The following is a 21,870-nucleotide window of genomic DNA, read 5'->3' as shown; positions in this document are numbered from 1 at the left end:
AACAGCTCTGTGGCTTTCATATCGCATTTTATTTGCCTGCAGTTGGGGGTTCTGATTCTAAATCCCCCTCTGAGGGGCTCAGCCCCGTGTCACCTCACTCAGAGCCAGTTCCTGGGCTGGCTGTGACATCCAGGACCGCTGCCGCTGGCATCCTGCTCTGCTCCACGGGACAAATGCCACGAGACAAGGCACTGCTGCTATTGTGCACTTTATTTCTCCGGGCCCTCCTGTCCCTGAGGATCCCACAGTTTGGACAGTCTGCCCCTTGTTTCCAGGTGCAGGTGGTGACGCTGGCGGCAGATGGGACAACCTCAGGGACAGACATGCGGGAAGAGAAGCAGAATTCCGACCGACTCCTCAGCTCTGATGGAACTCGAGTCGCCTCTTGTGGGATGGCTGTGAGCGGGATTGCGTGGGGATGTGCATTCCCTGTTTGTTCCAGGGCCATTAGAGATAAATCACTTGGGAATCAAATACAAGCCAATGTCCTGTCGAGGGCCAAAATAAACCAGTTCCCTTCACCTGCAGCACCATGCTCACAGGTTTGGGTGCAGCACCCAGATCTGCACAGGGAAAGGAGGAAAAACAGACTAAACCAGCCCCAAACGGAGTGGGGAAAGCAGGAATTAAACGAGGAGCAAAGGATCTGGGTGAGCACAACTCCCAGAGCCGGGGAGGACCCGCACTGGGAGGTTTGGCAGCACCTGCCCGGCCCCGTGGAGACCTCCAGGAGTGACCGAGACAGGGCAGGAGACGGCTGGGCACACACACACGCACACACACAGGCTGCGACACGGTGGGTGAAACATTGACATTTATATCGAAATATGCACTAACAGTGACTTCTACCAGCCGATGCATTTTTGCCAAAGCAGAATCACAATGGTTGTGTCCTGGGGAAGGCTTGGGGCAGCGGGTGGACAGTGAGGGGAGGTACGGGGGCCTCCCCGCTCCTGCCTCACCCTCCCCCGGCACCTCACAAGACTCTGTCATTTCACATCTTTTGTTTGTTTTCCTCTCTGCTGCATAAACACAAAACTGGACACGCTCACTCAGAGGAGGCCACAGCTCCAGCCCAGCCCCGTCCCAAGGGACATCCAGAGCTGGAATTGAAGTTTTCTCACAGGAGGCACGCGGATTTCAGCACTAGGTGAGCAGGAGGCAGAACCCCTCTTGCCCACAACACCTCTCAGGTGAGCAGGGCAGTTTCCTGCCAGGCAGCGACAAGCAGAGCCAAGAGCACTGAACCAGCACAGAGTGTGGCACCTCAGCAAGCCAAGCCTAAGCAGAGCCAGCAGAGCCTCTCCAGAGCCTGCCAAATTCCCCGGTCCACTTGGCACCCTGCCAACAGGGCTGGCTCACAGCGAGCACAGGGTGCCGAGCGAAGTGGGAGCTTTACTGGAGAGGACATTCCTGGTTAGCGTCTCTTCAGCCAAATGCAGCAGCAGCAGCAGCAGGGAGGGAGGGAAGCAGGGGTGCAGAGATTAAACTAGCACACAGCCTTTTCTCGCAAGCCTGGAGATGGAAAGCTCTCAGGGGGCAAGAATGGGGTTTATGCTGGCTCCCTGGGAGGGCTTGGGATGGGATAAGCCCTTCCCCAGGAATTCTCCACTGCAGTATACTTTTAACATCTGATTTTCCACTTGCCATTTCCCAATTTTTCCAGTCAGAACCTTATGGGAAGCGTGAGCAGTGTTCCCTCAAAGCCTGCCCTGAAGGCCGTGGAGCTCCAGGGAGCAGCATCCCTGGTCTGGATCATGGGGGTAGAACGGGATCCCTCCTCTCCCATGGCACTCTGCAACTCCCTGCTTCTGATCCTGGCCAGGGGAACGCTTCACCTTTCCTTCATCTGTGTGTAGATCACATATACTGGAAACAAAACACACACTATGCATGCAATCCAGGCAGGAATCCTGCTATGATCAAATCTACAGGAGGAGGGGGATGAGGTGGGACATTAGGGGATTCCTCAACGCTAGGTCAGAGTTACACACCAGCCCCTTGGCTGCAGCAAAGGGCAGACAGACTATGTACAGTACCTATGGGCTCCAGCAAAGCCACCTGACACCTGAACACCCCTCCCTTGGAGCACGGAGTGGAGCTCTCCGTTCCTCCCAGGTTTACCCGCCTGGAATCCCACGGGAAGCACAAACCCAGCGTGGCACCACTGAGCTCCAGCTCCAGCAGGTAAGGCAGGGAGGAACAGACTTGGTTTAAAATAGGTTATCTGCAAGTTATCAATTCATCTAGGGCTCTGCTTCTCAGGTCCAAACCATTTCTTTCTGGAAGAGAAGCTATCAGTTTTAAATGAAAAGTTGTTTCACTACAACCAGCCGTCTGACCTACAAACCAAACCAAAACCCACTGAGCCACAGCCCTTTAGGAGGGCACCTGCCCCTCTGGCTGCCTTGCTAGAGGCGAGGAGCAGCGTCCAGGGCAGGAGAAGCTACGCCTTCACTTCTTACTCTAAGAGGCTGTAGTTGCTCAAATGTTTATACAAGTAAACCAGTAGTGATAAGGAAATATACACCTTGGGATCTGTAAAGCTTCAGAGTGATTTAGGCCTTGCAGCCAGGGGCTCTTCATGTGGGTTTGCTTTAGAAAAAAAGGATGTAACAGTCATACTTAATAAAAAAATAGAAAAAAAAACTGCCAAGAGCCTGGGCACCTCAGAGGGATGTCTGTCAGTTCCAGAGGAGCGAGACTGCTAATTACTGGATCATTAAAATCCTACACTGAGCAACTGCTAAAAGCCAGCAACATCACGGGCAGCAGGAGCAGGGGCCAGCAGCAGCACCCAAACGGGAGCGTTCCCAGGAGAGCTGCGTGGGAGGGAAGGTGCCCCCGCTAGCAGGACTGGGGAAACGAGCACGAGACAAGCACTGGGGAGTGTTACACGAGTTCAGGTAACTGTTTGCTTCCTTAAATTTCTGAATTCCAGTTTCAAGCTGCTTCAGGAAAGGAGTGAGAAAGCAACACGTGTCATTTAACCCCCCCCAGTAAAAAAACAAACAACAAACAAACAACCAAAAAAAACCCCAAACAAACAAAAAAAAAAAAAAAAAACAAAAAACAAAAAAACCAAACAAAACCAAACCAAAACCGCCTAAAAGGTGGAACCGAGTTTGGAAAAATGCATCTGTTCTGGCTTTTGCAAGTGGAATGTGATTCTTGTTCCCAGGCAAATACACAGAGCACGATGGCTGCAGCCAGGAACGGTGAGCCAGGAGCGGGCTGTCGGACAGGCTACAAGGGGTCTAGGACAACCACAGAGCAACAAGACATGAGAGGGGCACAGAGTGACAGTCCTGTTCTCGTTTTAAATGAGGAATGGTTTAAAAGTAAAACTCTTCAGCTAATTTCCTCCTGCAATAAAACCAACCCAGCCGGCCCTCGTATGTACAAGACCAGTTAAACATGAGCCTTCCCCCTCAAAACACTAGGTACGGACATCCGGTAACATTCTACAATGGAAAGTGCTTTAAGAAAGAAGGATTCTGTAGTGCCAGTGACAGAACTGATCTGATGGGCTGGATGATGCTCTCCACGCTGACAGCAGCGACTCAGGCCAGGGCAGCTCGTTTCTCCTCGGGGGTCTCCTCCAGCAGCTGCATGATCAGTTCATGGAGGGGCTTGCAGACCTTGGCATAGCCCCCGCCCGTCAGGTGCAGGAAGTCGAACATGTCGTGGTAGGAGATGGTGCCATCCGAGTGCACGAAGCCCACGTCCACGTCCAGCAGCTGCACGTTGGGCAGTTTGGGGAGCGAGGCTTTGAGCAGATGGTTCACCATGGCGTTCTTCTGCCGCAGCGGGTTTGGCTTCTCTCCACGAGGTAGCAGGCCCTGGCACAAGAGGAGGCAGAAAAGAGCTTTGTGTGACTCTGATGTTATCAGGAGCCCTCCCTTCCCTTCCAATTCGGGCTGCCTGTCAAGGTATAGGATGTCTGTGACAAGAGGAACTCATTCTTTGAATCAGAGTTTGTCCGTTCAGGCCTAATGTGAAATGCAAGTGAAGGAGCCAGATGAGCTATGAGTATTGACTGGCAGGGAAACTGCTTTCTTTTATTTTTTAAATGTATCAGCCTGAGCTCTTTCCATACACTTTCAGCTCCTCAGCTAGACAAGCAGCAGCTTCCTTAGGACAAGGAAACCAACTAGGATTCCCAATGCCAGCTGGGATTTGGGGACCTATTTTCCCCTCACAGGACTTCCTCAGCAACATTAATAAGTGAGATAGTTACTGGGAATGAGTCCACCCAGCTCTGGAGGGGCCAAAGGAGGGCTCTTGCAAAGCCAAGCCAGTGAGGGGAGGCACAAAGCAGAGGACAGATCAAGGGACTGCCCTCTCAGCACCGACCAGTGACTCTCAGTAAGGCAGAGGCACAGCCCAGGGAGCAGGGACGTACCAGCACGATCACTTTGGCCTGTGGCTGCTGGGTGTTTATCAGGCGCACGATGGCCTCGATTCCCCCTGCGACTTCTTCTGCTGTGTTTTCATGGTTATTTGTTCCAACCCAAACAACAATGACCTGCAAGGAGAAAAAAATGTTTGCAGTTTTTCCAGAACAAGTGGTAACAGGGCTGATGACCCTGAAATCTCTGCGTAAACATCATCTGTGGCCAGAGAACTGCAGGGAGAGTTGGGCTGAAGAGTTCAGCCCCGGGGCTGGCAGTGCTCACTGCTCTCAGGGAAGGCACTTGTGCCAGGCCTGCAGCTGCAGGTGTCCTTCACCGTGCACCTGGATATCCTCACTAACTCTGCAGCTCGTACCTTGGGCTTAATGTTCTCCAGTTCACCGTTCTTCAGTCTCCATAGAACATGTCCCGTGGTGTCTCCACCAATCCCAAAATTCAGTGCATGGAGCGGTGAGAAGAGCTCTCGCCAGATCTGCAAGCAGAAATCAAGGTGCTGTTTCAGAGCAGCATCCTGGCTGCGAGGCAAAGACACCACACGGTGTCCTCAAGGTCACTGAGAGAGCCACGAGCCCTGCTCTGAAAACTCACTCCACAAAGGGAATTTAGACAAGGGATGAGGTTTTATTTGGAATCAGAAGAGATGGAGCTGCTGATGTTCAAGCCCTCAGACCTGGCACAAAGGAAGGAAAGATCTCCGGAGCAGTGATTTGCTGAACTCATCAGAGCCCCAGAGTGCTGATCTATTGCAGATCACAGTGTTCCTAAGGCACTGTGCCTTTGAAGAAGGAATCTATGACCTGATTAAATCCTTCTCATCCCCAGGTAACAAAACTAGAACAAAGGGAAGCAGCTCTTGCAGAACAAAACAAGTCAGCTGCCACCATGGCAGAACAGAACTCTTCTTTCCCTCCAGAGTTTTAGGGAAGAACCAGTGGATCAATGCCTCTGGCACCCTGAATTCTACAGGGCTAAGTGTGTTCTGGCCACGCCAGTACAACCAGAGGGAATTCGATGGCCCTCAGGAGGCTGGAATCTGAGAGCCGAGGGGCTGTGCATGTGTGCCAAAATGGAGGCAGTTGGTGGTGGCCTCAGAGAAGGAGGCAAGAGCAGCAAGGTAAAGCAGTGTCCAGGCAATGGGGAGTTCAGGAAGCAGGGCAGGAATGCCTCAGGAGACGGCAGCGAAAACGGGAACAGTGGAAATCATCAGTGCTACACGTGATCAGCAGCTACTGGGTTAGAGAGAGATGCTCCCATTGCTCTAACCCACCCCTCCCCTCCTCTATCCCTACCTCATACTGCTGTAGCAACTGCACCATGGAGTCCCCCACGAAGAGCACGTCGGGCTCCTTGTCCTTGCAGTCCAGGACAAACCGATTGTGCTGTTAAAGAGAGCAGCAAGTGAGCTCCAGGTGACAATTCCTCCTGGGCATCCATCCCTGCTGCAGGACAGGGACAGCTGCCCAACCAGTTTCCCCTGCTGCCATGCCCTCCAGCACCCTTGCCTGCATTAACCCCTGAGCTGCTGGACACTGCTCCCAACTCCAAAACCCCCAGGAGGATCCCGGGTTGGATGAAACTTGGCATGGTTTAGTTTATGGCCATTGCTCCTCATCCTGTTACTGAGCATCACTGAACAGAGTCTGGCCCATCCTCTGACACCCCTTGGAGACATTTGTATGGATTCATGGGATCCCCTTTCAGTCTTGTCTGGACTAACCCGGCCCAGCTCCTGCAGGCACTCCTCATTAGAGAGAGGCTCCAGACCCCTCTTCCTTTGCTCCATCACGGCAGGACACGCAGGTGTGACAGCCACGAGCTCCAGGCTGTTGTGACCTCGGGGTCCCAAGCATGGCCTGGGCAGCACTGGCCCAACATCCCCCCAGTACCGAGGATCCACCTGCCAGCCTTACCTGTGACATCCACCTGTCATCGCCCTGAATGTCCTCAGCAGCGTGTGGGACTGCTGCCGGGTTGGAGTCCCCCATGGCCATTCTGTTCCTGTGGAAAGAACAGTTCACACCCACTGCTTCCAGCAGCTCCCGCAGTGCCAGGGCTGGGAAAAGGCTGCTGGAATCCCCTGCACAATTCCTGCCTTATTCCTGTGGGTGCTGACAGCTGGATGACAACAACAACAACACGGATGTTGCTCCACGCCAGAGTGACTCTGCACCAGACATTCCCCTGGAGCCAGGCGCCGACGGACATCCCGGCACGGAGAACAAAGCACAGCTCCGAGGATGCTCTGCAGACCCACACCTGAGCCACGCAGGGCTTCATGAACTCAGCAATAAACGCTGAGACTCTGAGGATAAGTCCTTGGATAAGCCCAGAGATCCAGCTCACAGCTGCTGAGCTCCACGGCCCAGGTGGATAATCTGGCTCCGGGAGCAGCGCATCGTGGTGGGGCTGATCCCAGAATCCCAGAACCGCTACGAGTTGGGAGGGATCTCTGAAGATCATCCAGTCCAACTCCGCTGCCAAGGCAGGGTCACCTGGAGCAGGTGACACAGAAATGCATCCAGGGGGGTTTGGAATGGGCCCAGAGAGGGAGAATCCAGGCCCATCCCCGGTCAGCTGTTCCAGTGCTCTGCCACCCTCCGTGGAAAGAAGTTCTTCCCCATGCTGAGGCGGAATTCGCATTTCAGTTTATGGCCACTGCTCCTTGTCCTGTGGCTGGGCATCACACAGCAGAGTCTGGCACCATCCTCTGACACCCCGCGGAGATATTTGTACGGATTGATGGGATCCCTCCCACTATTCCTTTCTCCACACTGACCAGGCCCAGCTCCCAGCTCTCCCCGGCAAAGAGATGCTCCAGCCCTTCACCATCTTTGCAGATCCCGAAGGATCTACAGCGGGACGAGCAGCGGGATGATGCTTCCCGCGGCCGCCGCCTGCAGCCCGGTGGGCGCACACCGCGCCCCGCGCCCATCGCGGCGGGCTGGGCTGAGCAGGGCGGGTTCCCACCGCGTCCCCCTCCCTTTCCCCCTCCCGCTGCCGCCGGCCCCCGCGCCGGTGTCCCGGGCCGGCCCCGCCGCGCCCCGCGGTCCCCCCGCACTCACGGCGGCTGCGGCTCCTTCCCCCGCGACTCCATGGCGGGCGCGTCCCCTCCGCTCGGCCCCGCGCCTGCGCCGCTTCCGCTTCCGCTTCCCCCGCGCGCGCCCCGGCCGCCGCTTCCGCCCCGCGCCCGCGGAAGTCCCGCCCCTCCGCCGTGACGTCACTGCACAGCTCCCGTGACGTCATGCCGCCCCGGTGGCGAGCGATGGAGTCACTCCCTGATGGAGTGACGTCACAAGGAACCCTTTTCCTATTTACCGCGGGTTTCACCCTAAAGCCGCAGCACCTCCTGCTCCTCGCCATGACGTCGTTCTCCCACCCCTGACGTCATTCTCCCGCCACGATGAGGCGTGACCTGCATGTGGGCGGTCCCTGATGTCCCCGCAAGGAGTGATGTCACAAGTTTCCCATTATCTGTGGGTTTTGCCCCAAAACTGAAGCCGCTCCCTGGCCCCAGGGGGGCACCAGATGGGGCAGCCTCGCCATGACGTCATTCAGCTATCCCCACTGGGGAGTGACGTCAGACTCCTCTCCCATATCTCACTGGTTTCGCCCCAAATCTGCAGCACCGCGGCCCCTCTCTGTGACGTCATTCTACATCCCCGCAACGTCACTGTCCTCCCGAGGTGAGGCGTGACGTCACGAGCAGCAAGTTTCCCATTTCCCGCGGGTTTCTCCCCAAACCCGCAGCGCGCCTCTCTCCCCCGGCCCGCCGCCAGGGGGCGCCGTGCCCGGCCCGCTCTCCGTGACGCGCGCGGTGACGTCAGGGCCCCGCCCCCGTCGCCATGGCAGCCGCCCGCCCCCCGGCGCCCCCCGCGGATGAGCTCACGCGGTGCCGCAGCCCCGCGGGGGGGTTCGCTCCGCGCGACAAGATGGCGGCGGCGGCTGCGGCGGGAGGAGGCGGCGGAGCGGGGGCTCCCCCCGCGGCCCCCCGGCTCTCCCCGGCCCCGCCGCCCCCGCGGCCCCCGGGCCCGCCCGCATCGGCTACTACGAGATCGAGCGCACCATCGGCAAGGGCAACTTTGCCGTGGTGAAGCTCGCCACGCACCTGGTGACCCGCGCCAAGGTGAGTCCCCCGCGGGGGTCGCGGCGCTGCCCCGGTGAGCGGGGAGGGAGCGGGGAGCGGCCCCGAGCCTCGCCACCCCCGAGCGGGCGCTGCCGGGAGCGGGGCCGCTGTCACGGGTGACACGGGTGTCCCCGCGGGTCCCGTGGCACCGAGATAACGTGGAGGTGGAGCGGGGGGGATGCTCCCGTGGTACCCGGGGATGCTCCCGGCGTACCGGGGGGGACACGGAGGGCAAGCGGGGAACAGGTCGTTTCTTACCGAAACGGTGAGAATCGATCGTGGCCGAGTCTTCAGGGCCGTGAGGAAGCGCAGGGAATAGCGCGAGGAAGGGCCTCCCGAGGGAGCGGCGAATCCAGGTGGATCCAGGTACGGGCGCGCTCCCAGGTGAGCCCCGGAAGATGGCAGGAGATCCGGGTGGATCCAGGCACGGGCGAGCCCTGGAGCACGGCAGGAGATCCGTGAGGAACGGCAGTATCGCTGCTGTACTCCTGATCGTGCCCGTGACACCGAGCTCCCGGAGAGGGCTTGTCCTGCTGCATGCACCAGTGCTGCTACACCGGGATCTTCCCGGGAGCTGCGGCAGGAGGAGAGCTGCTGGAAGCAGGGCTGGCATGGGAAGACAGCAGGCAGGCCTTAACCAAACCCCTGCGCTTGCCCTGCTCTTGGCTCTGTGCTGGCTCCTTGGAAGCGCTGCAGAGGGAGGACTGTGTTGGCTGGGATTGTCCCTCTGTCAGTTCCCAGGGTTGTTCCTCTGTCGCTTTCTGGGGTTGCCCTTCTGTCACTTTCAGGGATTGCCCCCCTGCCAATTTCAGGCACTGTCCCTCTGTCAGTTCCCGGGATTGCCCCTCTGTCGGTCTCAGGAGTGACATTGTTTTGAAACACGAGGAGAAACCTACCATCGCCTTCGTTTGTTGGAGCTCTGGCTCTTTGCCCGGATAATAAAGTGAAATTAATTTCAGGGGCTATTTAAACATCAGTTATAACACCTCCTGGACAGTTCTTTTCAGAGCTGGGCTGTATTTGCCTGCCCTGATGGCTATTTTGTGCCTGCAAGTGCTCGATGCCACAATTTAACCTGCACTTGAGGTGTTCTGTGCTGTTGTTCTCCCCATGATAAACCTCAACCTTGCTGAGAGAAACAGGTTGATGGGTTCAGGAGCTTCGAGTGCAGGAGACTGACCCCTCTGAGTGGAGATCACTCCTGGAGAAGGAGTGATCCAACTCCAGGTTGCTTTCCTGTTCCTGTTTCCAGACTCCCTCCTCCGGTCAAGGTTTCTTCTCAGTGGTGCTGACTCTGAGGTTTGCAAAATACCAAAGCAGAGACCATCTTTTGCGTGGGAATAGTTGATTTTGTCTGAAGAATGGCAGAGTGTGCACACAGATTTTGTCTGGAAATTGTGTTCCACGTCTACAGGGCCAAGGCTGGATTTTACACGTTGGATTTGGGTGATGGAAGGGGATACTAAGCTTGGAAAGCTTTGCTTTATAGCAGCGTACACTCATTCCTACTGCCCTGGAGTGACTGAGGGTGGGTTGTGGACTTCAGGAAGCGCCTTTCTGGTGGGATGGTGAGGTGCTGGGGGCTCTGCAGTGTGGGAGGGGCTGGAGTGGCGGGTTTGACCTGCAGCATGTTCCCTGCACGGAGGAGATCCAGTCCCTGTCCCTCCGAACTCTGAGGGCTCCCCGAGCCTGGGGAAATACCTGTGCTGGAACAACTGCCATCTGTTCGGCTGAGCTGGGATAGCTTGGAGCTGAAACTTGACCTGGAAGCTTTCTCAACTCCGAGGTCAGGTTTCCTTTCAAATCCCAGCGTCTGGAGAGGAGTGCGAGTGAACGGATTGGATTCTGCCTGCAGACCCTGAGCACTGTGGGTTCAGTACTTTTCCTTCGCTGACAGAACTGTTGCTGTTGGCTCTGGGAGAGGAGTGGGGAAGGAGAAAGGAGCTGCTTGGTTCAGGCTCTGGGACTCGTGAGGTTAGAGGGGAGGTGTTGATGTAAATGCATTGGAAAGGGCAAATCCTTACGGGGAAGCGTTTTTGACTGGCAGCAGAAATACAAAATAATGCTACTGCGAGCTTGTCTTCATCACAGTTACACTTTTAACACTTTGACTTAATGGAAACAACTTGGAAGCGAGTAAAACCTTGGCAGAATGATCCCATTTAGGGATCTGAAAGAATTCTTTGATCACGAAACGCAAGCACAGCCCAGTTGCTGCCTGTGCTGGCAGCCCCTTCCTGAGGTGATCCCACTCTCGAAGTAGTAGCTGCGTAAGAGAACCGGGCAGTTCAAATATAGCCACCAAATCCCTGCACAAACTTGACCCCGTGTCACATTCTCTTAGAGAAAAGCGAGTTTGCTCGTCACGGCCCCTCCTTGGGAACCGGGCTCCTCCACTGTCTCAGAAGGAATTCCACCGCGAGTGTCTGGGCGAGCTTGGAAATAGATGTACCCCGTGATACTGGGCCTTTTCCAGAAGGTGAAATTAATGACGGCATGGGCTGGTGTCCATTGCTGAGCCTGGAGTTAGAGGTGGTCTGTGGATGAGTGTTGGATCCTGTTTTCCTTTCTGATGGACATTTACCAGGTCGAGTGGACTTTGACATGACAGCTCCAGATAGCAGCCAGAGCATTCCTGGCTTGTGTCCCCTTTTCCCTAAAAAAAAAAAAAAAGTGGAGGGTAGTTGGGTGCTTGGTCTGATCTTAAAGGACTGGGATTTTCCTGGCCCTTGGGAATTGAGCACTGTGTTTATTTAGAGAGAGGAGCAGAGTGCCCAGCCCTGCTGGGCTGGCACGTTCTGCTGACACCGAATGTTGCAGTTTACATAGAACTGCATTTCAGGAGCTGAATGTGGGTCAGCAGTGCTGGGGACACTGAGGAAGGGGAATGTTAATCATCCCAAAGGGCAGGAGGCCTGTATTCATAATTGTCTCTGCTGGAGCCGATGGAATAGAAAGGAACAGTTGGCAATTTACATTCAGTCCCTGCCCATGCAAAGTTGGACTCTTGTGCTCTGTCAGAGCTGCTCCGATGGCTGGGCAGGAGCTGGAGCCACTTCTTTGACCAGGATGAATTGGGCACCTGCAGGATATCTTGCTGCATCCCTCCTTCTGTCCCCCTTTCCTTTGTCTCTTCTCATCTTTTACAAGAAACCCTTGTTTCCATGCTAAAAACCTTCAGAGTGACCTGCTGAATGAATTGTTTTCCACAGAATTTCCATTTATAAATCATCCAAGTGACTTCATTAGAACTCCAGCTCTGTTCAGACACTGGGGTCATTCTTAATGTCACATTTTTTCATAAGAGCTGGTCAGGGAATGTTCATGAGTGTGCCGAGGAACACATACCTTATGTTCCTGTGCTCTTTGGGTGTTGTGTTTGAGTCTTCAGGAGCTGTTGGGGCTGAGGAGGACAGAGAGGGATGCTGTGGTTGCTGGGCACTGCTGAGAGCTCTCTGCTCTCCTGGTTCCGTCCCTTCCATCAGCTCCGTGTGGCTGGAGGCGCAGCCGGAGCACGGAGCAGCGCGCACCTGCCGTGGTTGCAGTGCACTCGCGGAGCGTTTCACTGGGAGATGAGGAGTCACTTTCACATCCATCTTTCTCTAGAAATGGAATTGACGGTCCTGGGAGAGCACAGCTCCTTCCCAAGTGCGGTGATCTTCCTGCTGTGCTGTCTTAGCTTCTTCCAGCCTGGCTGTCAGCTTAGGTTTGAGTTAAATTTCAGTAATATCTGTATGGGCAAAGCTCGGAGCGAGTTTCACTGGCTGTGTGTCATGGGATCCTGTTTGAGGAGTACCTGGAGTTGTTTTACTGGACAGTAACCCAAATCCTGATGCTTTAATCCTTGGCAGAACACAGCCCTTCTACCAGCACAAGCACAACTGGAGAAAGGCTAGAATTGAGTTGATTTTTTTTTAAGGTTTTTAAGGAGCTAAGCCTTTTCTGGAGAATGGGAGGCAGCTCTGCCCTCCCTGGGAGAGGACGTTCCCTTCCATGCGAGAACAGGCTTAGTTTCTGTGGTTTGTGTTTGGGTGAGTTGGAGTCATCAGTGGAACACATTTTTCACCAGAGTTCTTGGAGGTGGGCACTGTGGCACTGAAACCCAGGATGAAAAGCGGGCTGGCAGACTGCATGGAGAGTTGGGCTTTGCTCTGGGAGGACTCAGGCTGCGTTTGGTACGCTCTTGTCTCTGAGCACGAGGACTTGCCTGGATTTCTCTCCTCAGATGCAAAGCGCTCTCAGCCCAGAGGGTGGAAAAGTCTTGGTGGCTGCTCTGTCCTGCTCTCCCGACCTCGGACGTGCTGCAGCGAGGCACGTGGCTCTGGGCTGACTGAGGATTGTTCCCTGCAGCCAGCATGCCCGTGTGATAGTGTGATAAGCCCGTGCTGGCGCTGCCCTGACTCATCGTCCTCGTGTCAGATGGAATTGTTCAATACCGGTGCCACACGTTTCGTAATGACCCACGCAAGGGCCTCGCCTGGTCATCTTTCATCAGTCATTTTCCTTTTCTTTGCAGTGTTTGGTGGTGCTGCACCTGTCCTGCTTCTGATTTCTCCTGGCCATAAGGAAAGCTGATGGCTGTGGATGGCTAATTCCTCAGGCAGCATTATCCTGCTGCTCACAGGGCCCTTGTTCTCCTCGCTTGTGTGCTGCAGGAGAGTTGTATTTTAGTTCTCATTTGGTGGGGAGATTAAGTAAAAGCCTAAAAGCTAGAAATGAACTTCGGCTAAGCAGAGTTGCCACAGTGGGAATAAGAGGGAGTATTTCCTAAAACCTCAGAGAGCCATTGCCTGTATCAACTGTACTAAAGTACTGACATTTTATGTTTCATTGCAATGTTTTTCTTGCTGTAGCAAATAACATTTGATTACCAAGATGTTAATGCCAGAGCATGATTGAATTGGAGACCAGGCTGCTTCTTGAGATGCTAACAGGTGGAAACAGGAGAGCCAGCTGACAGTGGGCAGGGTGAGCTAGGGGGCCTGTGGCACGTGTCCTGAGCCTTTTTGGGCAGGGAGAATATTCTAAGAGAGCCAGGATAATTAATACCTACTTCTCAGCTGTGTGGCTGTTAGCTTGTTCGGGGGGTGAGGTGGGTACAACTTTTGTACCTCTTCAACCTGGCTGCTTCCCACCTCCTGTCTGGAGGTCCTTCCTCCCGAGTAGTTGCTGTACCAGAGCTTTGGGGCTGCTGCAGCAGGAGGCAATCAACACCTGATGGATGAGGTGGTGGCACCTTTGGGCAGGTACAGAGGCTGCCTCTGTGAGGAAAAGCCACTGACAGGAGCAGGAGGAGGAATGGCTGTGACACAGACAGGAATCGGTGTCTCTTTTCCAGGAGGGTCTCACAGAGGTTTGGTGAATGCTGCGGAGGCCTAATGAGGGTTTCTAGAAGCTGTCTCCTCATTTGTGTTTGAAGGAGGAATTACGTGAGAGGGAAATAAGGAAATGGCAGTGTGTTGCTGGGAGACTGGGCTCCTTGGGTATTAGACATTTTCACAGAGAAGCAGCTCTAAGCTCCTTTTTCCCACGTCCTCTTGTTGGGTCCTGTATCAGCCCTGTGCAGTGGCTGTACAGGGTGCTGCCCCTTCTTGCTCTCACCAAGATGGTTGCGTAACAACTCTGTGTTTTTTCCCCATGAAAGTAAAGCTTTGGGAAGTTGCTCCAGCGTTGCCAGCGGAGTAGAATTCACAGTTTGTGGTGGAAGTTCTCCCTGGCTGAAGAGACTCTCATGAGAGTTGTGACTTCCCTGTGTGACCGTGGTGGGTCTCGTGGTCTGCACTCCCCCAGCAAGATGCTCCCTTTAGCTGAACCTGCACGAGCAAGGGTTGAACTGGCTCCAGAGTCTCTCTTTGGGGCTTGCACAGGTTTAAATAGCACAATCTGGAGATTCTCTAGTTAAGCTGATGCCTTTTCCTGGTCTTAAAATCAAGAGTCATACACGGTTAGAAGGGGAAAAGGGATTTTACCTTGGTATTTATTTTAAGGATCCTCAGGTGCACACATCCAGGTCATATGCACCGAGATGCACCCCGCCAAATGCCCACCCCAAAAGATTGGGTATAACATTATAGGTGTTACTAATTAGCAGATCTATCAAAGATTCCCCAATGAGAGGCTTGAGTGAGCCCCCCTCCCCAAGGAACCTTCCCCTGGATGGTTCTATCTTGGTTTACAGAATGTGTTCTGGAGAGGACCTTGGGCTCTGGGGCACACTGATCCCTAGCTACGAAGCTTCTAAAATGTTGAGTCTCTCAGCTTGACAAACAAGTCCAAGAATGTAGGCAAAAAGCACTGAGAATACAGAAGTTGTAAAAAGGTATAACAGGGGTATAAAAGAAAAGGCAAAAAATCTTCATGGCATCAAAGCCATTGTACTCATTTAATGCAGTCAGGACCTTTTAGCTGATCCCAGGCTAGGGGTTTAATATGCTGTGTTAACACTTAAATGAAGAAACCACTGAAGGGCTGATTCATTATTAGTCATTATGTGTCTTTTTCTGGTAATTCTGACCCCAAGTCTCTCTAGTTGAGGCTAAACCTCGCCCTCTCTCCTAAATGGCCATCAAAAGGGTTCAGTGAAAAGGGAATTATGTGGCTTCAGCCAAGTTTCAAAGCAGTCGAATCATGCTATCCCACACAAACAAACTCCCACAGCCAGTGGAACTGACACGTTGAGCTCAAAAATAGCCCAGCGTGTGTGGGGGGAGCCGAGCTGAGCTCCACTCTGCACCTCAGAGGATGGGCAGGAGATGCTGGGACAGTGCAGCAGCAGAGTTAGGTCTCACTGGAGCCTGTTGGACCTGGCTGGGTGTTACCTTGAAGCATTGGGTTCTTTCAGAGCACGTGGTCTGATCACAGAGAAATGTTGCTGATTCTTCTGGTTATTCTCTGCATCCAGTATTGGGGACAATTTCCAGCCAGGGCAGCTGCGGCTTGGAAGAACTGTAGGAAGGAGCAGGTGTGTTGGGAGTGAGTCCAGCATCCCTCTGTGCAAGATGTGCAACTTTATCATGGGGAGGTGGCTTAGGCCTGCAGTTTGTGGCCATGCAGGCTTTGATTATTGACATAACTTGGTGGCAGGAGGGCAGATGCTCTTCTTGGAAGTGCTTTGGCCATGGAAGGTTTGAAGTGAAGGTATAAATATGAGCATTGGTTCATGCCCCTCAGCTGGAGTGTGTGCAGGAGTGGCTGCCTGTGCAGGGTTTGTGGTGGCAAATGCAGCACTGGGAAACCTCCCCATGGGATTTGGAAGCTGGACTTGCTGAGAATCTGTCTGAAGGAGCGGGCGAGTAAGGTGGGGATGCAGATGCAGAAACCAGACGTGCTCTGGCACAGTGGAAGGTGCAGCTGCAGTGGGTTGTGGTTCACCTGGCCTGGGATGGGAGTGCTGGGGTCAGCTTGTCCAGAGGGTGATTCAGCAGAGCCTGCAGCAGGTCAGCTGGGCCACGGAGAGAAAGAAACTGGCTGTGTCTTTCCAGGGACTGGAATGGGAGCCTAACCAGCTTCCCAAATCCTGCCTTGGCTGTCTAACTAGGGCCTGCTGACAGGAGCGAGCTGCGTGTGTTGAGTTACCACCTTGATTTGCAGATGGATGGAGGGACTGGCCTGAATGCTGGTGTTGTGCAATGCAGGAGGTGGCTGTCCCTGACAGCCCAGTTGAGTGTCTCCATTGTAGTTCGGGATCTCCTCGACGTTTGCCGCTCTCCTGTATGGTTTGGCTCTGCCTTCAGCTCCTTAAAGCGTCCGCTGCAGTTATAGGGCATTAATTACAGTACATTTTGAAGATGGTTTAGAAGAAAAGGAGTCTGTGGGGTATCAGCGTGCGACTGCGGGCCCGGAGCTGGAGGCCGGCGTGGTTTGACAGGGAGCCAGGCCCAGGACGACTGTCAGAGCTCCATTAGCTGAGCGCACGCCTCGGCGCTGCTGGGAATACAGAGAATGCGGGGCTGCGGCAGCCGATTAAAGTGTTTCAATTAAAGTCTGGATTTGGAGGCTGTGTGCGTCTGCTGCCTTTCAGCAAGCAGATGGATGTTTCTTGTCTCCTTCCAATAACTTTTAAAATGTGGTCGGTCCTCTTGGAAGGAGTTCTGAATGAGAGGGACGCAGCGAGGTGTTTGCAAGGCTGGGAAAGTGTGTGTGGATTTCTGCAGCAGAAGGGAAGACACACTTTTTCCAGGTTTTTCCTTATCTAAACAAGTCAGTCTCCACTTGTCCTGGCTTTTAGGCTGTCGTGGGCTTTCAGCTGTGCCTTTTCCTGCGTAACCTCTGTCCGTTCAGAGTGTTATGTGTGGGAATACCTTTGGAATGTGTATGTAGGATAGCAGGGATGGGTGTGTGACAGACCCATGGGCATCACACTGTGGGCACAAGGGGTTTTTTTAAGGTTCTGGGATCTGCTGTCTTGTAACCTGAAGCGTTTCTGAGTTTTTTGCCTGTGTTCAGGCTCATCAGGTGCTTCCAGGGCTGTTTCTGGCCCCTCTCAGGGGACAGTATCTTTGGAGCTCTGAGGCTTCTTGCTGTTGGGCAAAGGCAGCTGAATTGAAGCCGGTGCCTAAAAACGAATTGTGGCATTTCGCAACATGAAGTGTTTCTAATGGAAGGAGTACGTTTATGAGCTGTGTGTCATTGTGTGTGAAGTGTGATCAGATAACACACTGAATTGCAGCAGTGAGCCTAATTGGAGCTGGTTCCTGTCTGTGGGATGGAAGGATACAGTCTGTTCAGGTGTCATGCTGCTCCTGCAGGCTTGCAGGAGTCTGGAGCGGTGCTGATGCTCAGGGTACCCTTGCCAGGTAGGCAGAGCCAGTTAGATCTTCTGTGATACAGTCTTCAGACAGTGACAGTGAAGAATTAGGGGAAAAAAATGCCTCTTGTCACATGTATATCTAAATTCTTAAGGATGTTTGTCTGTGCCTTCCTTCAGCTGAAATAATTAGTGCTATAGGAAAGGGTTTGCTTTTGTCAGTCACTGTGACAGCGTAATCACGTCTCTGTGTGCCCCAAATTTTCATTTAAGCTCACAGCACTGGCAGCAACCGAAGATGAAAAGTATTAGTCTTGGTACTTAGTCTTTCCTCTCTAGATGTGCTTGTAGGAAATCCTTGGGCTGTAATCTTGCAAGTGGCTCTGTCAAGGTTATCAGCCTGGCTGGAGTGCCGCTGATGGACGGGCTCCGGGCAGCCTGCGCGGCTTTTCCCGGCTCCCACTGAGCAACCGCTGCTGCCGGGAATTGTCCCGGCCTCTGCCCTGCCTTGGACAGAGCAAGGATCATGTGCTGGGTGATTTATGGCAGGTTCTCTCATTCCCAGGTGGCCGGCAGACAACGGTGCTCTTTTGCGGGAAGCTCCTGTTGTAGCCGGTGTCCTGTGCACCCCGAGGCTGGAGCAGCTGCGCCTGCTTTCAGCAGTTCTGGAGGTCGGAGGACTCCCCCAGCAAACTGATTATGATACAGCTTAGCTTGTGCTCTATTTCTTTGCACATGTAAATGTACCATTAGTGAAATCGAATTGCTCCCCAGCAGCCATGAAGGAGCATGTTCTCAGCTCTACAAAGGCCATCTATGTTCTCCCATCTCTCTGACACAGTGAGGGGGTTGTCACTCGTACAGCAACTGTTTGTTTTCAAGCACAGTCTCATTGGAAACCAATAAAAATCATTCTGATTCATTCTCTGTACAAGGATTTTAATACTTGCCTTCCACAGAGGCTGTTTTTCCCCTTGAGCTGCTCTAGGAAGTGTAAGATTAAAAAAAAATCCAAAGACTTTTCCTTTCTGTTGGTTAATTCAGCTGGTTTATGTTAGAAACAAAGTGCAGAGCTGGTGGAGAAGGAAACCACGGTCGCTCCCTCCCCCTTGCTGCAGCGTGGGTGTCGTGTGCCCACTGCCCTGGCAGAGCTGAGGTACACGGGGAAACCTGTGCTTAGTCAGAACAAAATATTCATGTGTTTTTCATCCAAGCTGAGACTCCCATTACACAGTAAGATGACAAGTGAAGGCTGACTATAGGTATTTTCCCACTCAGTGGGCGCTTGTGCAGTTTCTGAGTCATCAGCTGACAGTGTGGGCCTTAGTCTCTGCTTTTCCTTGTGTGTGTGTGCTGCTGGTCCCAGTTTGGTTCCACAGACACAACTGGATCCTTGTTTTCACTTACCATTGACACAGTCGGGAATGAACTTGGTCCCTTCATGTGAACCCAAAGGAAAATGCGGTGGTTTGGTGACTGCAGTCTGGGATTTGAAATGCACCACCTTCTTTTAAGGTAAGGGTGGGATACAGCCCCTAATTATGACGTCACTGAATTGTCTAGTTCCTTTTGAATGATGGTAAAATCTCTTGAACTTTTGTAGGGCTTAAAGGCTGATGGGTTTAGGATATTTAGGAGGTGTAACTAAAGTTGCCCAGAAAAGTGCTGTTGGCAGTGACCAGCAGTGGCTGGATCCGTTCCTCGTTTCTGGAGGGTGTTGGGGTTCCTTGTGCTGTGCCATGGCAGTGAGGTGCAAAGCAGCAGTTTTAGTGCAGCAGGAAATTAGTGGGAAAACTAAACGTGTCAAAGCTTTCACCATGGCAACAAAGCCCAGCTGGCTCGCAGCACAGCGAGACAAAAGCGGGTCGGGTCTGCACAGAGCAAGGTGGGAGCCTGCTCCAGGCTGAGTGTCTCCAAACCTGCCCCTTGTCCTAGGGAAAGGGCTGGTAAGGTGATGAACATCAGGATTTGGAGTTGGGGATTAGAAGCGTGCTCTGCTGATCTCATTCTTATGTCACCAAAGCACCTGACTTCGGAAGTGCCCACAGCCCCAAGGGTGCAGGGAGATCAAGGAAGTGTTTGGACAACGCTCTCAGGCATATGGTGGGATTCTTGGGGCTGTCCCGTGCAGGGCCAGGAGTTGGACTTCATGGGTCCCTTCTGACTCAGGATATTCTATGATTCTGTGCTTTTGAAAGGCTGCAGTGGATGGGAATGTTTTCACTCAGATTGTTTCCCTTTCTGTGAAACTGTTTGTAAATAACAGAGAGGTTGTAAGTCTGCCTTGTGTGACAGTGCCCAGACACAGCTGCTCAATTCTTCAGCTCTTTCTCTTGGATTTGTGAGCAGCCCAGAGGCTGCACGAGCACTAAGTCACGTTCTGATGGCACACCATCAGTTTGCTTATCTGCCTTCTCATTCCATGTGTTCCAGCCTTTTGAGCTCTTCGGTGAGGTCGGCACAAAGAGGGTTGAGAGCACCGACATTGCCAGTGACACGTGGAAGGGCTGTCTGTGCTTCTGTCCCCCCAACAGCGTCTCTCAACGCGTGGTTTGGCCATCCCCAGCCAGGCTCAGCAGCAGGCCCTGCATGATGCTCCCGCCGTGCTGCTGCTCAGGAGTTGTTTTCCTCATAATTGAGCAGGATATTAAAAGGTTTATGGTTTACAGTTACAGGCGTTGCTCCGGCCGGAGGAGCGTTGAAATCGATACAGCAATTACTGCCCGGCTCATCACGGGTTGTGACTCTCACATGCTTGGGGAGACAAAAGTGGAAGTGGCTGGAGGAGTGCCACCAGCAGGGTGGCCACGGGCTCACCTCCAAGCCAGGGATGGGGTGCTGGGCAGCATTCCTGAGCCGGGGACAGGGTGCTGGGCAGGTACCCAGCACCCGCCTGCCCCGAGCCCCTCGGAGGCACACAGAGAACTCGCAATTGGGCTGGCAGTTTTGCAGAGCACGAATATTAAAAGAAAAAAAAAGCAACTTTAGAAATGCTCTAAGAGCAAGAGTATTTTATACAATTTTCTTGTTCTTGTCATCTTCTCTTTGCATTCGTCATCCAGGCTGGGACTGCAGCTGAAGGAGGGTAATGGCAGCAGTGACCAGGCCTGGGTGGCCCTGGTCGGGAAGCGCTGCTTCCTGCCGGATTTGCATCCCAAGCCCTAAGTCAGCACTTCGGGGCTGCGTGTGGTAGGGTGCCCTGGCTTGTTGGAGTGAGTCATCATTCAAATAGTCACCAGAGCAAACGTGCTTGTCCAAACAGGAGCAGCTCTGCAGAGGCACCCCGGCTGCTCTGTCTGAGGTGAGCAGCAGAACGCTTCTTGTTTTACCACCTGCAGCTCTCCAAAGTCCCAGACCCAGCGCAGTCGCCGGTGTGGTAGCACCGCCTTCCCTGCTGCCTGGAACAAAGCTTGCTTCCTGTGCTCCGAGGTCAGATCCTATCGCCTTGGAGGGAGCGGTGCTTTGGGCCAAGCAGATGTTTTCCTCGCCGGGTCCCAGAACAAAGGCTGCTCTGCGCATTCTGCCATGGTGCCTCCTGCCCCTCGCCGGTGCAAACCTCAGCTGTGCACCTGAGTGTTAGGATTCAGTGCTGGGATGGATGCTCCAGCGGTTTTGTTAGAATAGGAGTATCAACTCCCAATTAAAATGGTGATTAAGATAGCTTTTTATTTTTAGCTAGGCTTTTTTTTCTTATCTTAAATGTGTTTTAAGATCTTGAACAGCAATTCCAGTCTTCTGTTTGCTTTGATCCTTTGGTTTCAGGAGAGGCTGAGAGCGGCTCTGCAGTAATGGCATGTGTCACAGGAGCTTTGTTTGAGCTCTCAGAGCCCCGTGCTCCTAATTCAGGGCTGGAGTAAGAAGTGTTTATGATGTGTGACTTGAGTGAGTCACCTCGAGTTGGAGGCAGCTGTCAGCCACAGCGACCTGCACAGCCCAGCCCATGTGCACTACACCTGGCTGGGGCTATCCCGAGCAGGGCAGCTCAGCAGGCTCCTGGCTGGGGCTCCACTCCGTCTGTCACACAGAAACCATTAAAGTTGTGTGAGAAAAGCGCTGTCACCTCAGCTGTGCTCTGCCTCCTGCCATGCTCCTACCCTGTCATCTTTTGGAGGGATTCCTCCCCCAAATGCCCTCCCAAAGGCCAGGAAGGTGCAAATCAGCTCCTGCTGGCACGGTCCTGCTGCTCTGGCCCTGGCAGCATCCATTTCGGGTGACAACACTGAGCTCACAGTGTGGGAATCCTTCCGTGGAGTTCATTTTCCTCATTGTTGGCAAACTGTGAGCCAAATGTGTACACAGTTTAGAGCAACAACTTCCTATTGACAGTGCTTTCAGAGGAGCTGTTGTTTATAAAGTGAGGGATTTCCAGCTTTGTTTTTCTCTTTCTCCAGTGCAGAGTAAACTCTTGGAATTGAATGTTTCATTTTTTGACTGTTTGATAATAGTTGTTGGATTCTGCTGCTGTTGGTGAAACCCGCAGGCTGAGGGGAAGGCTGAGCTCTGTATTTTGGATGTTTCTAGATCTATATGCAGTGCAAGTCCTCAGAGGATGGATGGGATCTGGGTAACAAAAGCTGTGTGAATGG

The 21,870-nt window shown here is 53.5% G+C and overlaps 2 protein-coding genes across 5 annotated transcripts in view; one reads left to right on the top strand and one right to left on the bottom strand.

The window, feature by feature from the left end:
• Nucleotides 1-192: 192 nt before the first annotated feature.
• On the bottom strand, nucleotides 193-8,896 carry PAFAH1B2 (platelet activating factor acetylhydrolase 1b catalytic subunit 2). Of its 2 annotated transcripts, none has more exons than XM_010403787.3 (6): nucleotides 8,797-8,896; nucleotides 6,326-6,413; nucleotides 5,705-5,794; nucleotides 4,771-4,887; nucleotides 4,406-4,528; nucleotides 193-3,842 (listed from the first exon to the last, which is right to left on the bottom strand). In XM_010403787.3, the coding sequence occupies exons 2-6, from the start codon at nucleotides 6,404-6,406 to the stop codon at nucleotides 3,564-3,566; spliced, it is 690 nt and encodes a 229-aa protein (XP_010402089.1). In that variant the 5' UTR covers nucleotides 6,407-6,413; nucleotides 8,797-8,896; the 3' UTR covers nucleotides 193-3,563. The 2 variants fall into 2 exon arrangements, with proteins under 2 accessions (XP_010402089.1, XP_039420672.1); XM_039564738.1 differs by lacking the exon at nucleotides 8,797-8,896 and adding an exon at nucleotides 7,478-7,561.
• SIK3 (SIK family kinase 3) overlaps nucleotides 8,407-21,870 on the top strand; it is a 70,919-nt gene continuing 57,455 nt past the window's right edge. For all 3 annotated transcript variants that reach the window (XM_039564737.1, XM_039564736.1, XM_039564735.1), the window contains exon 1: nucleotides 8,407-8,538. The gene's annotated coding sequence lies outside the window, so the exon portion shown is untranslated. The remainder of the gene's footprint in view (nucleotides 8,539-21,870) is intronic.

This window comes from Corvus cornix, chromosome 24 (genome assembly GCF_000738735.6).
Source record: "Corvus cornix cornix isolate S_Up_H32 chromosome 24, ASM73873v5, whole genome shotgun sequence".
NCBI lineage: Eukaryota > Metazoa > Chordata > Aves > Passeriformes > Corvidae > Corvus > Corvus cornix.
The sequence above is the reverse complement of the archived record's forward strand: the minus strand, read 5'-3'. Positions and strand labels throughout refer to the sequence as shown.